The sequence below is a fragment of the Macrotis lagotis genome, chromosome 5, assembly GCF_037893015.1.
Source record: "Macrotis lagotis isolate mMagLag1 chromosome 5, bilby.v1.9.chrom.fasta, whole genome shotgun sequence".
Taxonomy (NCBI): domain Eukaryota; kingdom Metazoa; phylum Chordata; class Mammalia; order Peramelemorphia; family Peramelidae; genus Macrotis; species Macrotis lagotis.
The window spans coordinates 10,532,341-10,549,125 of record NC_133662.1 but is presented as its reverse complement, the minus strand read 5'-3'; the positions used below and the strand labels follow the sequence as shown (position 1 = coordinate 10,549,125).

The following is a 16,785-nucleotide window of genomic DNA, read 5'->3' as shown; positions in this document are numbered from 1 at the left end:
ATGTGAAAAAAATAAGTCGGATTATACTTAAGGGTTTTCTCCCCATTGAAAAGAATTATATGAATTTAAATTATGATGATCGCTTTTAAGTCTGATCTCAAAAATAGTAAATAATTTAGGCCGCTTCTCATCACTTATGCCTACAAAGTGGCTGAAATTTGTTAAATTATAAGTTGAGAAGCATCCATGAGCCAAGTACCCAAGCACATAGCAATTGTTTTGTGTTCCAATGTCAGGTAATAAAAGGCATTGTGTATTTCTCAAGAGGGAGTAAAACGATATGAGGTGAGATCACATATTCCTACAGTATCTTCAATCAACAGAACTTGACTTTTTTGCATAAATCTCAATATGCTTTTCAGCAAATGTGATTGGGATAGAGATATCTACAGTAGGTAATATATAAATACATAACATTTGAAGACAAAAAGTCTTCTCTTGAAAAGAAAACTAAGCCCATATTGACTTCTTCAAGATTGTTTTACCTAATGGCATTTATATGTTCTACTGGGGAAGTCCCAGTGTCCTCTGATGCTGACTGATAATGTGACACTGTTTCTCTAAGAAGACAGGTCCACACTGTCTAAGAGAAAACTGTGTAGTTAAATCTTCTGGGAGTTCTGCTCTCAGAAAAAGTTATTATTCATCTGTGTTAATGAGGTCTGAGTCCTGACTGTAATATAAACTTATATCTGACTTGTATTTAGGATGAATAGAGGAAAGATGAGGCAACAAAACTTGAAGATAGAATCATAGTGGAAAACAGTGAGCAGTTAAGATAAAGGAACTAAATTGCAAGAAACTTTTATGAGTCTTTCAATCCTGTGAACCTGTAGCTTCCTGTCCTTTTAGTAAACTGATTTGTTTCACTGATTGTTAAATAGCACATTCTCAAATTGTCCAAAAATGTTTAATTACCCTTTTCTGCTAACACTTTGATCCTCCTCTTTAGCTGGCCATAACTCTGAATGAATGAGGTCAGCGAGAGCAGCAATGGGCCCTACAGTCTAGACACAGCTGACATTTTCCCCCACTTTTCTAACTATAGAGCCTACTCCAACCATGAGCATCACAATTCTCCAGAGACTCTTAGTCCATTTCACTAGAGGAAGAACAGCTCAAATGAAGTTGTAAATTTTCATGCTGAGGCCTGGCATGTTTGTGGGACTCCACATCTCCGAAATGATGGTGTGAGCAGCTGCCATCTGCTCCGTTTGACAGATTGGAAGGTGCAGAGGAGGTGGAGGATAAGTAGAAGAAGCAGCCATCAGTCATGCCAGGCTTGTCTGCACCCCCTGCTCAACAGCTGATGAAACAATCTCAGCCCAGAGGCAAGAGATAAGTTACCTCCTGCAAGGCCTGTGCCAGCTGCTCCTTCAGGTCCTTTTCCCCATGTTGTTTCTCCAAACCCTGCAAAGTCAAAAACAAATGGAAGGTTTCCTTGAGAGAAAGTAAAAGGAGGAATAAAAACCCAGCAACATGCAGAGCAAGGTGGATGGCACAAGCATCTGGGAGCAGCAGGGTGGGAAGGGGGGGGTGCGGTGAGTCAAGGAGTTGGTGGGAACAACTGTTTTCTCTCAAACTGCTACCTACAAAGGGATTTAAGCAAAGTTGCTTGACTTTTTAGTGCCTATGATGAGATTTTCACCTTTAACTCATTCCCAGATTGCTCTGGAAATACAATGAATTGTTCCAAGCATCTTTTCACAAGATAATATAGTTCCTTGATGTAAAAGAGCACTTGGGGGCGCCTAGGGGGCACAGTGGATACAGCACTGGTCCTGGAGTCAGGAGTACCTGAGTTCAAATCCGACCTCAGACACTTCATAATTACCTAGCTGTGTGGCCTTGGGCAAGCCACTTAACCCCATTTGCCTTGCAAAAACCTAAAAAAAAAAAATTTCCTTAAGACCCAGCTTTCTCACCTATGAAATGTGGATCATATATGTACTAAATGAGAACTCTGCCCAAAGGGCTATAAAACTATGCATGCCCTTTGACCTAGCAATGGCACTACTGGGTCTGTATCCCAAAAGAGAAGAAAAACAAAAAAGGAAAAAAAATCTATATGTACAAGGATATTTGTGGCAGTTCTTTTCTAGTGGCAAGAATTTGGAAATTGAGGGGATATGGCTGAACAAATTGTGGTGTATGATTATGCCAGAATGATATTCTGCTATAAGAAATGAGGAGCAGGATACCCTCAGAAAAACCTGGTAAGACTTACACGAGCTGTGGCAAAGTGAAATGTACTATGTACAAAGTAACAGCAATACTGTAGGATGATCAGCTGTGAATGACTTAGCTTTTCCCAGCAATGAAATGATCCAAGACAAATCTGAAGGACTTATGATGAAAGATGCTATCCAGCTCCGGAGAAAGAACTGATGGTGTCTGAATACAGATTGAAACAATCTTTTTTTACATTATTTTTCTTGAAGCTTTATTTTTATCTACTTTTTTCCTAACATGACTATTATGAAAATGTTTTGTTTGACTACATATATTTAACCTATATTGAATTCTTGCTTTCTCAATGAGGGGGGATGGGGAGGGAGGAAGGGAGAGAATTTGGAATTGAAAGTTTTAAAAACAAATGTTAGAAATTGTTTTTACATATAATGGGGAAAAAATAAAATACTAAATAATTTTTTTAAAAAGAAAAAATAATATCTATACTGTCTCTTTCACAGAAATGTTGAAAGGAATTTTGTGGTAGAAAGAGTCAAGGATTTGGAATCCAAGGACTTAGAACTAAGTTCTGCTAGTTGCTAGCTATATATGACCTTGGATGAGTTGTCTAATTCCCCTGTGCCTGAGTTTCCTCACTGGTCAAATGAGGAATTGGACTGGCTGATCTCAAATCTCTTATGGCCTGAACTCAATGATCTACAATACACAGAGAGTTTCAGAAACATATGTTTGATTAAAATGTCTCAGCCTGGCAGGTAGGACAATGTATTACCTTCCTACTCTTAAGACAAGCAATCTCACAGGATCACTTTTAGAGCTGAAAGGAATCTGATAGGTAATTCAAATAGTCTAACCTCTTAATTTTAAAGATGAGGAGCAGGATCATAGTAAAGCTGAGAACCAAACCCAGATCCTTTGAGTCCAAAATCAGCCTTCTTTCACTTTATCATACTCTCTACTCTCAAGTGGGATTGGGGCTGAAGAGATGGCACCTCTCCATCCCAGCATACCTATTCCATTCATTATCCTTTCAGTCACAGCTACATCTTTCCTCTGTTCAAGTATCTGTTGATACCATTTTTATCAATTTATGCCCATCATCCTTTGAACTGCATTAGTTCTCTTAATACAATCTCTATCAAATCATGGTTATTAATATTACCTTAAAACTGTTTTTTCAAGTTTCATTTCCTCAACAAAATCATTATTTCTTTGAAAGCAAGGACTGATATTAAACTTTACTGTATTCTCCCAGATGACCCAGCCCAGTAAGAGCTTCCTAAGTATCACTGCAGTGATTAAATGCAGTTTCCAGGGGTGGCTAGGTGGTGCAATGGATAAAGCACCGGCCCTGGAGTCAGGAGTACCTGGGTTCAAATCCAGTCTCAGACACTTAATAATTACCTAGCTGTGTGGCCTTGGGCAAGCCACTTAACCCCATTTGCCTTGCAAAAACCTAAAAAAAAAAATGCAGTTTCCAACCTCTCACAAAGGTTAATAACCTTAACAGAAAAAATTTGCCGCTCTCTCTTTCATGGAGGGGAAATAAGATCTATAAGTGCAAAGATGGTAATGCTTCTTATAAAAAGTGCTTCACTCTCAACTTCCATACATCTGACCCTCTTCTCATAATTAGAAAATGGGCAATGGAATTCTTTAACCCAGTTTTTTTTTTAACTCTTGGTTTGCCAGGTCTAGGAGAGGTTGATGCTACATAAGATTTTTTCTTAAAGGTTTTTCAATTAAAAAGTATTCATTTCTTCTTCCTGATGCCACTCTCCCTTGTTAGAAAAAAAATTACATACAAAACACTTGTATCATGTTAATGGAATAAGGCAGTGAAGATTTACATACAGGCAACCAGCCCAAATGCATAGTATTCCATTTGTTGCCTTTCCCAGAACAGAATTTAAAATTCCTCAGAAAAGGTTCATAATGAACTTCACAAAAAAAGAATAAGTAGATGATAACATTTTAAATTATCTTGTCCTGAGTCACTTGATTAAGAGGTAAAAGCTAGTTGCAGAATCTTTTGGATTCCTGTCTCTTAATTTTATTTAGCTCATGACAAGTTTGATATTAAGTAGGCAGGGTATATGGGCATATGATTCCTGCTCTCAAGAACTTGATGTTTAGAAGCATTCTGTATCATCCATTTATCCAATCTCATGTTGCATTTTACTAGAAACCAACCTTTTTTTCTTTTCTGGGTTGCGCCTTCACTCATCTCTTCCTATTTACTAGTCAGGGATGAGAGAATTAGAATACTCCTTGTTCCCTATTGCCTTTTCCAGATTCTCTCTCAGTTCCCATTATTCAATAAGCTTCTCCTTCAAGGTTTGTTCAACCTGTATTTATCACCCAATCAAGATTTTGGAGGTCAACTATTAAACCTACAGGACTCTGTTTTCCTTCTTCAAAGAGTTCACTGCCTGATTCCAAGACTTCTATCATCACTTCCTCTGCTTTCATTTTATGGGACTTCAGCAAACATACTTCTATTCTTTCAAATATCTTAATTTCAAAATTCCTTAACTTACACATTTCCTTTTAGTCCTCTAACCCACTTCAGCTACATATAAAGATGGTCATACCCTTGGATCTTGTCATCACTCACAAAAAAAGTCCTACTTCCATAAATTCTATCTGTTCTTAATCTGCTCTCATTTCCACCTTTCCCTCTGCTTTGCAATCCCTGACCCTGATTTTTGTCCTCACTGTGATCATTCTACCACTCAGCTTTTTGCTAGAAAGATCCTAGTTGGTTTTCTCCATTCTCTATCTTGACCCTCTATTTTGTTTAAGTACCTTGTCCCTATGGCTAAACTTTCTGTGTCAAGGTTCAAGTCCTGAATTACTCCAACCATCTAGTTTCTTTGCTCCTACTCACATGTTGCTCATTTAAATTAAAGAAAATCATGTCTGAGTTCACTATAAAATTTATGTTACAAAGTCTCAAATACATCCTCACTATGTATGGCAAAACAATTCTTCTGCAACTATCTAAGTGGTTCGCTATTCCTTTCACTGCAGTGGCTTTTACAAACTTTTTCATCCCTCTTCAAACCTCTCATATGCTTGCCTCTCAGCTCAGAATCTTACTTCATATTTCACTGAAAAAAATTGAGGCAATTAACTGAGAGGTTTCTTCTCTCCTCATTTAAATCATTCAGATGTTTTCTGTTACTATCTTTTCTTTAACCTCTGTCATATATGAAGAGGTAGCCCTTCTCCTTTCCAGAGTTAACACTTTTATATCACCTTTTCATTCTACTTTCTCCAGCAGATTCCTCCTCTAGCACTTGCATGTCATGTCATCACTTCAAAGGACAAACAATAACCTCTATAAATATGCATTTTCCCAATCATCTTTCATTTCTCCCTACTGGATAGTTTCCTACAGGCTATAAACACATGACTCCTCAAAAAACCTTCACTTGATCTCACCCTTGCTAGCTATCAAAAAATTTTTCCTCCCTTTTGTGGCTAAACTCATTGAGAAGGTTGACTACAATTAGTGTCTCTTCTTTTTTTTCACATTCTCTTCTAAAGTCTCTAGTCTGGCTTCTGACTTCACCATTCAATTGAAACTGCTCTATTTAAAATTACCAAGGATATAGCCATTACCAAATCTAATGATCTTTTTACATCTCTGCTGCCTTTAACATTGTCAATCATCCTCTTGATAGTCTCTTCTTTCTAGGTTTTCCTTGTTTCATGAGACCTTTTAGATTGATTTCTTTTTCTCTTTCTCATGACACTTTTTTTGTCTTCCCATTTCCTCATCGTTTTGCCCTTTCTACCTTTTTTTGACAGTGTTGTTCACCCTCTTACTTGCTAGGTTTTGGTGTCACTCTACTTGTTCTCCTCCTATTTCTCTGATCACTCCTCTTATTTCCTTTGCTGGGTCTTTATCCAAATCATACTCATTAACCTTAAGTGTCCCCCCAAGTGAACTGGATCCTCTACTCTTTTCCCTTTGTGCCATTTCACTTGATGATCTCATTAACTTCCATGAATTTAATTATCTCTATGCCATTAAGAGCTCAGATCTACTTTTCTAGATCTAACCTCTTTTCTGACCACCAGTCTCACATCTCCAATTGCCTATTAGGTATCTTGAACTGCAAATTTCAAAGACATCTCAAATATAACTCATTACATTTTTGCCCTCCTCAAACTTTCCCTTACTATTGTGAAGCACCAACATCCAGCCCTTCACTCAGGCTCATGACCTAAATCTTCCTTTACTTCTCTCTTGGGTTCAATATTCAGTCAATCAGTTGCCAAGTCCTGTTGAGTCTAACTTTTAATTTTATAAACAGAACTTTAACATAATTCTCCTTCTCTCCCTTGACAAATACCACTATCCTAGGGTAAGTTCTTATCATTTCATGCCTGTACATATCCTGCAATATCCTTTTGGGTGGCCTCCATGCCTTAAATCTGTCCTCACTGAAGTGCATTCCATTCCCTTGTAGGTATCAAAATGATCTTCCTAAAATGATGGTATGACATTATACCTATGTCTCCTGCCATGCTACCATTCAATAAGCTCCACTTCCCTATTACCCCAAGGATTATATATAACATTCACTGTTTGGTTTTGGAAACCCTCTATAAACTTGCCCCTTATCTTTCCAGTCTTCTCAAATCTTACTCCCCTCTCCACATACTCTATTGTTCTTTTCAATGGTTATACCACATATCTGGAATTCTCTTCTTTCATCTTGGCCAGGTTTCTTTTAAATCTCAGATAAAATCCCACATTTTACAGAAGCCTTTTGTAACCCATCTTAATACTAGTGCCTTCCATTCAATATTAATTCCAATTTATCATTTATAAATACTGTTTGTACATAGTTGATGGCAAGATGTTTTTTCCATTAATCTGGGGAAGTCCTTGAGAGCAGAAACAGTACTTTGGATCCCCAGAGTTTAATACAGTGCTTGAAACATAGCTAATGCTTATAAATTCTTGCTGACTTGACCTAAACTAGGTGTTCAGAGAGATATATGGATCCAGTTCTGCCTGGATCACAATCATGACACAACTAAACTAGCATGGCTTTCAAGATCAAGACTGTAAGAGGAGGGACTCAGCACACCAAATATCTAAGTTATGGAAGAACTATAAAACTCAGTTCAAGACGAGGAAGGGCAGGATCATAAAATCCAACAAAATCATAACTCTATTCTCAACAGCTAAATTATTATCAAAATCTGGCATACAAAATTTAGTTTTCAGAAATTGTTCTAAAAAAGGCAATATAATCTATTAACCTAAATTTTTCTTCCTAGTATGAATGTTACCAATGACCAATGTCACATGTTCCAAATATCTTCTTATTTCTTTTTTGAAACAATCAGGGTTAAATTACTTGCCCAAGATCAGACAGCTAATAAGTATATGAGGTCATATTTGAACTTGGATCCTCCTGACTCCAGGGTTGATGCTCTACCTACTGTGCTACCTAGCTATCCCATTCCAAATTACTTCTATAAGAAATGCATATTAAAACACCTTCTCATCCACCAAAGTAGCAAAAGTGATTAAAAAAATGGAAATGGTCCTTGCTACTGAGGAAACATAGGCACTGTAATAAATTGTTGGACAAATTGTGAATTGGTCCAACTTTTCTGGAAAAAAATTGGAATTAAAAAAATCAGGGGCGGCTAGGTGGCGCAGTGGATAGAGCACTGGCCTTGGAGTCAGAAGTACCTGAGTTCAAATCTGGCCTCGGACACTTAATAATTACCTAGCCATGTGGCCTTGGGTAAGCCACTTAACCCCATTGCCTTGAAAAAAATCTAAAAAAAAAATTAGAGGGTGGCTAGGTGGCGCAGTGGATAAGAGCACCAGCCCTGGAATCAGAAGTAATAATTGTCTAGCTGTGTGTCTGTGTGTCACTTCAACCTATTGCCTAAAATAAAAAAATGAAAATAAAAATTAGGAAAAAAATCTGTTAAATCGCTCATTTCCTACTACTGTTTATTTATACCCTAAAGAGGAAAAAGACAGAAGGAAAGTTTCATATATTCCATAGAAATGATTTTTTGTATAGCCAGAACATTGGAATTGAACTATGGGCACAATCACTAGGAAATGGTGCACAAACTGTGGTATATAAATTTAATGTTACTGCACTGTAAGAAATGATGAAGAATGTAAGGAAACATGGGAAGATTCGTATAAACTGATAGCACAAAAACAGAACCAGTAGACTACAATAACATAAAGGAAAATAACAGTTAAGTTATCCAACTCTTATTCAATGAAATGAATCTATCCCAGAGAAGAGATGGTAGAAAGGTGAGGAATAAAAGGTATGGACTATTACATATACTTTCAGTTTTAATTAATTTATTGATTTTTTTTTGGTTACAAGGAAGAGTCAGTGGTGCCATATTGGAAAAATGATTATGATGTAAAAAACAAGTCATTAAACATTTTTTAAAAATAAAGAGCCAGGAAAACAAAACTGGTGTAACAGGTAATTTGCTGTGGTATTACAACATCTTGATCTACACTTGTTCACTTTTCCTTGATTCACCCTTGTTCTGACTATGATGCTTGCCTTGAATCCCAGTTCTAGTTTGGTTCCCTCTTCATCTACTGGTTCTGATCCTAAATGGAATGGAAAAGGAAAGGGAAAGGGAGGGGAAAAGAGAACAAATATTTATATAGTACCTATTATGTGCCAGGCTCTATGCTAAGCACTTTATAAATATTATCTCATTTGGTCCTCACAACAACTCTTCATAATAAGTGTTGTTATTATTCCCATTTAATATTTGAGAAAACTAAGGCAAACAGGTTAAGTGACTTGCCCAGAATATTACAGGTAGTGTCTGAGACAGGATTTGAATTCGGTTCCTTTTTATCTTAGGCTCATCACTCTTATCCACTGTATCATCTCACTGCCTCTGCCACCTGACTACATCTTACTTGGCCTGGTACCTCAATTCTGGTCCTCACCCTGACTTTTGCCTAACATAATAATAATTCCCTTTAATCCTCAACTGTAAATTCCTTGGTCTCTGTCCCAAGCTGTGACCTCCTGTATCTACTACTCAGCTTTGACCTCTAACAATATGAATCAACCCAGGGGGCAGAGCCAAGATGGCTACAGGAGAAGAGCCTCTCTTAGGTGCGCTCGCTCTCTCTCTCTCTCTCTCACTATATATATATATATATATATATATATATATATATATATATATATATATATATATATATATATTTCAATAAATTTTTGAGACAGAACCCACAGAGGGATCCAGTGAGGCAATTCTCCAGCCCAAGGTAACCTGGAAAAAAAAAAAAGGCTCCCCTCCAGGGCAGCCACTAGAGTGAAGGAACTTCAGCCTCCTGGAGTCAGCCCCAGGACACCTGGGAGCCAGCTCATGGCAGCAGGGGTCAGTTTCCTGACCTACACCCCAGGGAGCATTGGGCACAACTTGGAAGATCAGCAGGGGTACCGCTGCCAGAGAGAACAAGTGAAGCCTAGCCCTCAGGGCACTCAGCCAGCAGCCCAGATCTAGGAGACAGAAGCAGGCAGAACCCATAAGCAAGATCCCCCAGGCAACTGAGCCTTGAGTGCTCAGTTTACCAAAGGGAGGGGAGTGGAGAGAGATTTCTGAGGTCTGTCCTCTGTCCCTGGAATAGGACTCTGGGGTTCTGACCACATTCAGATCCTGATCGCAGTCTAGGGCCCCCATAAAACAGCAGGGCCCCCCCACCTCAGCCCCGTGGCAGAGGGGTGCACTTGTGGTCATTCACAGACCAGGAGGGAAGACGATGAGGAAGTACAAGCTCCTGCTTCTAAAGACTCCAAGACTCCAAGAAAAATGAAAGTTGAGCTCAGGCTATAACAGAGCTCAAAAAAGATTTTGAAAATCAAGTGAGGGGGGGCAGCTAGGCGGTATAGTGGATAAAGCACCGGCCTTGGAGTCAGGAGTACCTGGGTTCAAATCTGGTCTCAGACACTTAATAATTACCTAGCTGTATGGCCTTGGACAAGCCACTTAACCCCATTTGCCTTGCAAAAACCTAAAAAAAAAAAATCAAGTGAGGGAGATAGAAGAAAAATTCGGAAAAGAAATGAGAGATGCAGGAAAAACATGAAAACATGAAAAAGAAGTCAATAGCTTAGTCAAGGACATCCAAAAAAATGCTGAAGGAAATAACATGTTAAACCAGCTTAGGCCAAATACATAAAACAGTTCAAAAAGTTATTGAGAAGGATGCTTTAAAAAGCAGAATTGGCCAGATGTAAAAGAAGCTAAGAAAGCTATCTGAGGAAAACAAATCCTTCAGATATAGAACGGACCTAAAGGAAGCTGATGACTTTATGAGAAGTCAAGATACAATACTTCAAAAAATTAGAAGAAAATGTGAAACAACTCATTGAAAAAACAACTGATCTGGAAAACAGATTCTGGAAAGGCAATTTAAAAATTATTGGGATACCTGAAAGTCATGATCAGGAAAAGAGCCTTGACATCATCTTTTAAAGAATTCATACAGGAAAATTGCCCAGATATCCTAGAAGCAGAGAGCAAAATTGAAATTTGAGAGAATCCACCGATCTATGCTGGAAAGAGATCCAAAAAAAACAACACCACAGGAATATTATAGCCAAGTTCCAGAACTCCCAAGTCAAAGAGAAAATATTACAAGCAACCAGAAGGACACAATACAAATATTGTGGAGCTTCAGGCAGGATCACACAGGACTTAGCAGCAACTACATTAAGGGCTCATAATATAATATCCCAGAAGGCAAAAGAGCTTGGAATGCAACTGAGAATCAACTACCCAGCAAAACTGAACATCCTCTTCCAGGGGAAAAGATGAACTTTCAATGAAATAGGGAATTTCAAATGTTCCTGTTGAAACAACCAGAGCTGAACAGAAAGTTTGATCTTCAAGTACAAGACTCAGGTGAAGCTTAGAGAGTGGTGGAGAAGGGTAAAATATGAGGGACTTAATGATGATGAACTACATGTATTCCTGCATAGAAATATGATACTGATAATACTCATAAGAAACTTCTCATTTAATAGAGCAGGTAGAAGGAGCTCTTATAAAGCACAGGAGAGATATAATATATATACTATATTGTAAAAATGGAGTCAATGGCTAAAAGGGAAATGCACTGGGAGTAAGAGAAAGGAGAGGTGAAACAGGCTAAGATATTTCATATAATAAGATTTTTTTTATTACAGTGAGCTATTGCAACGAAGCGGGACGGGGGAAGGGCGGGGGATGTGAGTGATGGAGAAAAGGGTGGACTGTGGGAGAGAGTGGTCAGATATAACACATTTTCTTTTTTACTTCTTGCAAGGGGCTGGGATTGGATGGCCTGTCCAGGACCACAGGGTTGGGTGGTTGTTGAGTCTTAGGGGTTTCATGTGGGCTGACAGTCTGCTATGCCACTCAGCTACCCTACAGGACATTTAAGAAGAGGAACAGAGTGAAAGGAGAAAGAAAATATAGCGTATGGTAGTGGAGAAGTATGAATGGAGTGAATTGTGATCAGCAATGGCAATAGTGGGAAAATATGGAAATAGCTTTTGTGATGGACTTATCATAAAGAATGTGATCCATCCACAACAGAGCTGGTGGTGTTGGAACACAGACTGAAGCACATTATCATTATTATCGTTATTATTTGGGGGGGTTGTGGGGCAGATGGGTTTGGGTGGCTTGCCCAGGGCCACACAGCTGGGTGATTATTGGGTGTCTGGGGCTGGATTTGAACCCGGGTACTCCTGACTCGAGGGCCAGTGCTCTGTCTACTACGTCACCTGGCCGCCCCTATTATTATTATATTTTGTTTTTTGTTTTCTTTTTGGATTTTGCAGGGCGTTGGGGTGGCTTGCCCAGGGCCACACAGCTGGGTGATTGTTGGGAGTCTGGGACTGGATTTGGACTTGGGTACTCCCGACTCCAGGGTCAGTGCTCTGTCCACTGTGCTACCTAGCTGCCCCTATTATATTTCTAAATTTTAATTTGAATTTTTTCCTCTTTTCTTTACTTTATTGCTCATGAGGGTCTATATTTTTTTGGGGGAGAGGGTATTATGTTTATTCTAAACAAGAATATTTTAGTAATACATATATACATATATATGTATACACACACACACACACACACACATCATTTGTAAAAAAATAAAATAAATATAATAAAAAAAATATGAATCAACCCAGAGTCCTGAGTTTCTGGAAAGGACAGGCACAAAAGGTATACCTCTAAGAAACTGTCATCTGTCATTTATTTTCTCACATTCTGTACCTCTGAATGCTGCTCCTTCTGAAAATTCTTCTCTAGCTGCTCTACTCTCTGTTGCTGCTGGACCTGCTCTGTAAACAGCTGGTCCTGTAACTCCTGGAGCTCCTCTTCCATCTTCACGATTTCCTTCTGGGCTCCCTTGTGGCTCTGCTGCTTCACGTTCAGAACAGCCACCTGCTTCTCCTGAACTTTCACCTTCAGCTTGAGGATCTTGGCCATTGTCTTCTTAAATATGTCCAAGCTGCTCTGAGATTGTGACAAACTTGGGCCTTTTTGCTCCTTGCTCTGTAACACTACTGCTTTTTCCAAAACGGTGTGAAAGTCCTCCTCTGTTGCTCTCTCCCCACTTGGTCCAGGAGAAGCCAATTTCTGCTTCACGTTTTTAGGGGACTGTTTGGCCATTTTGGCTCTTCCACAGGAATTCCCTGACTGCTCAAAGTCATGGGACATTTCATTTACTTTGGTTCTGGAATCTGAAGTGCCCTCCACCCCAGGGCTATCCAACTCCTCTAAACTACATTTCCTTTTGGTTCTGGAGTACTTAACGACAGGTCTATCATTCTTCGGGGCAAGACATAAGTGGATCTTTTCCCAGTCTTCTTCTACTACTTCATATTCATATTCTGCATTCTCCTTATTTTCTAGTGGAACTCCAAGCTGGATTTGGTCTCCTTCTCGGATAGGATAGGCTTTAAAAGGTTCCAGGCGTTCTTTGTTCAGCCAGACACCATTCAGACTCTGGGGAATGAGGAAGAGGTAGAAATGAATTAGCTTCATAATGTTTATTCTCCTTAATGTTAAGTCTCTCTCTGCTACAAATCCTTCTGCTTGCTCAAGAGGAAAATTCTTTGAGAATTGCAATAAAAATAAACAACTACTCTTAGAAACAGCATTTTTCAATTACAGTTTTGATTTATTGCATGTTATTTTATATTCATACCTCTACTGAGAACTACCTGCAAAATGGTCAGGAATAACTATTTCAGGTAGTGATGGTAATAATTACTACATAACACTTTGAGGTTTGCAAAGCATATATGGTAACAATATTATCTTGTACACTATTATTACCCCCTATTTTATAGATAAGGCAACTGCAAACGAATGAAATTGAATGACTTATCCAAGGGTCCAAACAGTTACTGTCTGAGAGAGCATATAAACTCAAGTCTTCCTAATTCCAAGTCCAGTACTCGAAGAATCATTTAAAACAAATGCAACAGCGTTGAAGGGAAAGTGAAATTAAGCCATACTTCTTAGTGTTATGAAATGGAAAAAATTCAATTAAACTGTAGACAGTTTCTTTGGGTGATATCAGTAAAAGAGAAAGTCACTGAAACACTGGACACAGCAATGAAATTGAAAAACCCCTTGGAACCTATTTCCTATGCTCCTATAAATTATTTCCTTTCTCTGGGCAGTAAGGGACTCCTTACCTAAAAATGAAGGGACTGAATGCCATTCAAGTTTCTTCCCTATTTTTTATAATCCTGTAAACATCAGACAAAGTGTAGCTTAATGGACAGAGTACAGACTTGGAATTAGGAAGACCTAGTTTTAAGGGCACTTCAGATACTTCCCAGCTCTGTGACTATGGGCAAGTCAAGTAACCCTTTTAAAACTCTTTTTCATCTCTAGATGGGTAGTTACCTTCACATGTTTTTTTTGAGGATGAAAGTGATAATGTACACAATAAAGCTTTTTGTAACATTTAGAGTGCTAAATATAGTCAGCTATTATTATAATAAAACTTACAAAGTACTCAAAAATCAAGAAGAAAGGAATACCAATGCCTTGTAGCGGATGGATCATAAATTCTGGAGATTGAAACAATGGCACCGAAGACCCTGGTCTTTGTACCAAGTGATTCACTCATTAAGCAGTTATGATCGATCTACTGTGCTCAGTACTTTAAGAGATAATCATAAAAATATAAATATGGAGATGATATAGGTCTTATGCTTGAAGAATGTGTGGGTTGATTGTGGAGACAAAAGGCCCAAACAAGAAACCAGAGAACAATATAAAATAACATATAAGTAAATATGATGTAATGTGCACTGAACTTAATTCTATATATTTCAAAAAAGAATCAAGGGTTAAATTAATTCATATGAAAAAAAGGTTTTGAGTTAGGCTTGGAAAAAAGTATGAGACTGAAAACAATAGGACATCTTAAGGGGGCTTAAGGAGTTTAGCTTGGGGGGGGGGGGGCAGAGCCAGAGATATGCCCTGAAATAAAGCTAACAAACAGTAGGTATATCATATTCACCTCCTGACTTTTATTTTTTTGTCAGTTTTATTCAACTCCAAAATTAGGGGAAGAATATCATAATTATTCAAAAGCAATGAGTGGGAAGCAAATGATATTTCCTATTTCATTCTCCCCATGCCCCTTTTCAAAGCTCTCCAATGTAGGAATTTGGCAAGAAATTTTCCCCTAATAGGATCTCTAGGGTCTATTTTTCTAACTAAATATTTTGTTGAAGACTTGAGCTAAAGTCGGGCTAAAGACAGTATTCCTTGTCTAGTGTCCTTAGTACCTGGCCAATCTATTCCCTAAATTGTTTCAACTCAGTCTGGAAGTGAATGGTTCTCACTGATAGCAAACTTTGACTTAAACAATATGTGACACATTAACAAAGAATGAAGCAGTTTCGGTTTAGGAGCTATTATAACTAGGAATGACCTTAAGAAAAATTAAAATTTGATATCATAATACAGATCAAATTTCTCAAGTAAAATAGCTGTCAATAAAAATGTCAAAGGTCAAGGTAGAGAAATTTAAAGTAAAACCCAAAAGGCAATCATCAGGTAGAAAACAGGGAGTTTAGGGTCTTAAGGGTGGAACCAAGATGGAAGGAATCAAGACTCCCCAAAACCACTCCAAATACCTTTTAATAATGATTCTAACCAAATTCTAGAATGGCAGAACCCACAAAAAGACAAAATGAAACAATTTTCCAGCCCAAGACAATTTGGAAGATCCAAGGGAAGGGTCTGCTACACCAGGTTTGTTACAAAGTGACTGCTTTTTCCATTTCACCCAAACTGAAGAAAAGAACATCTTAAAAACCAGTTAAATGGAAAAGGAGATACAAATGTTCTCTGAAGAAAATAATTTCTTAAAACATAGAATGGAGTTAAGGGAAACTAATGATTTTGTGAGAAATCAAGAAACAATAAAACAAAACCAAAAGAATGAAAAAGTAGAAGAAAAACGTGAAGAATCTCACTGGAAAAACAATGGAGGGGGCGGAGCCAAGATGGCACTCTTAGGTGCTCTCTCATAAAACTTATAAACTAAGCACTCTAACAAAATTTTCGAGAGACAGAACCCACAGAGTGAGCAGTTCTCCTTTTCCAGTAACCTGGAAAAGAGCAGAAAGGCTCTGCTCCCTGGGGTGGGAGGGGTGGCCAACAGAGCAAAAGAACTTCAGCCTCCTGGAGGCAGCCCCAGGGCACTGGGAGCCCCCGCTCCCAGCAGCAGGGGATTTTCCTGACCTACACCCCGGGGAGCACCAGGAACAACTTGGAGGAACAACGGGGGACCTCTGCCAGAGCGAGCACGTGAAGCCCAGTACTCAGGGCACTCAGGGAGAAGCATGGCCAAGGCAGTCCAGATCCAGGAAACAGAAGCAGATAAAGCTGGTGAGCAGGAGCCCCCAGGGCATGAGCCCATTGAATCTAGCGAGGGGAGTGAAGAGAGATTGCCAAGCTCTGCCCCTGGAACAGGGGAACATGCTGGGGTTCTGACCACATTCAGATCCTGATTGCAGTATAGCCACCCCCCCCCATAGAACAGCAGGGCCCCCCCCACCTCAGCCCTGTGGTGCTTATGGTCATTCACAGACCAGGAGGGAGGACAGAGCCTCACACACTGAGATCCTTGTAGGAGTGTCCCAAAAGGTCAGCACCCCCAAAGCAGGCTTAGGCTGTGAAAATGAGCAAGCAGAGAAACAAGAGGAACACCATTGAGAAATATTTTGCCTGTGAGCCCAAGAAGGATCGGAACATTCAGTCTGAAGATGAAGAAGCACAAGCTCCTGCATCTAAAGACTGAGAAAAACAGAAATTGGGCTCAGGCTACGACAGAAAAACAGATCCAGGAGAGATAATTTCAAAATTATTGTACTACCTGAAAATCATGACCCCCCCCCCCAAAAGAGCCTAGATGTCATTTTTCAAGCAATCATCCAGAAAAATATCTGCCCTAATATCTAGAAGCAAAAGATAAAAATAGAAATTGAAAGACTTCCCTGATCATCTCCTGAAAGAGATTCCCAAATGAAA

At 38.9% G+C, this 16,785-nt stretch overlaps 1 protein-coding gene across 3 annotated transcripts in view; it reads right to left on the bottom strand.

The window, feature by feature from the left end:
* The window catches only part of CMTR1 (cap methyltransferase 1), a 191,556-nt gene that overhangs the window by 127,110 nt on the left and 47,661 nt on the right, over positions 1-16,785 (bottom strand). For all 3 annotated transcript variants that reach the window (XM_074236832.1, XM_074236831.1, XM_074236836.1), the window contains exons 3-4: positions 12,496-13,230; positions 1,348-1,410 (exon numbers count right to left, since the gene is read on the bottom strand). In XM_074236832.1, the coding sequence (XP_074092933.1) occupies positions 1,348-1,410; positions 12,496-13,230 (798 nt within the window). The remainder of the gene's footprint in view (positions 1-1,347; positions 1,411-12,495; positions 13,231-16,785) is intronic.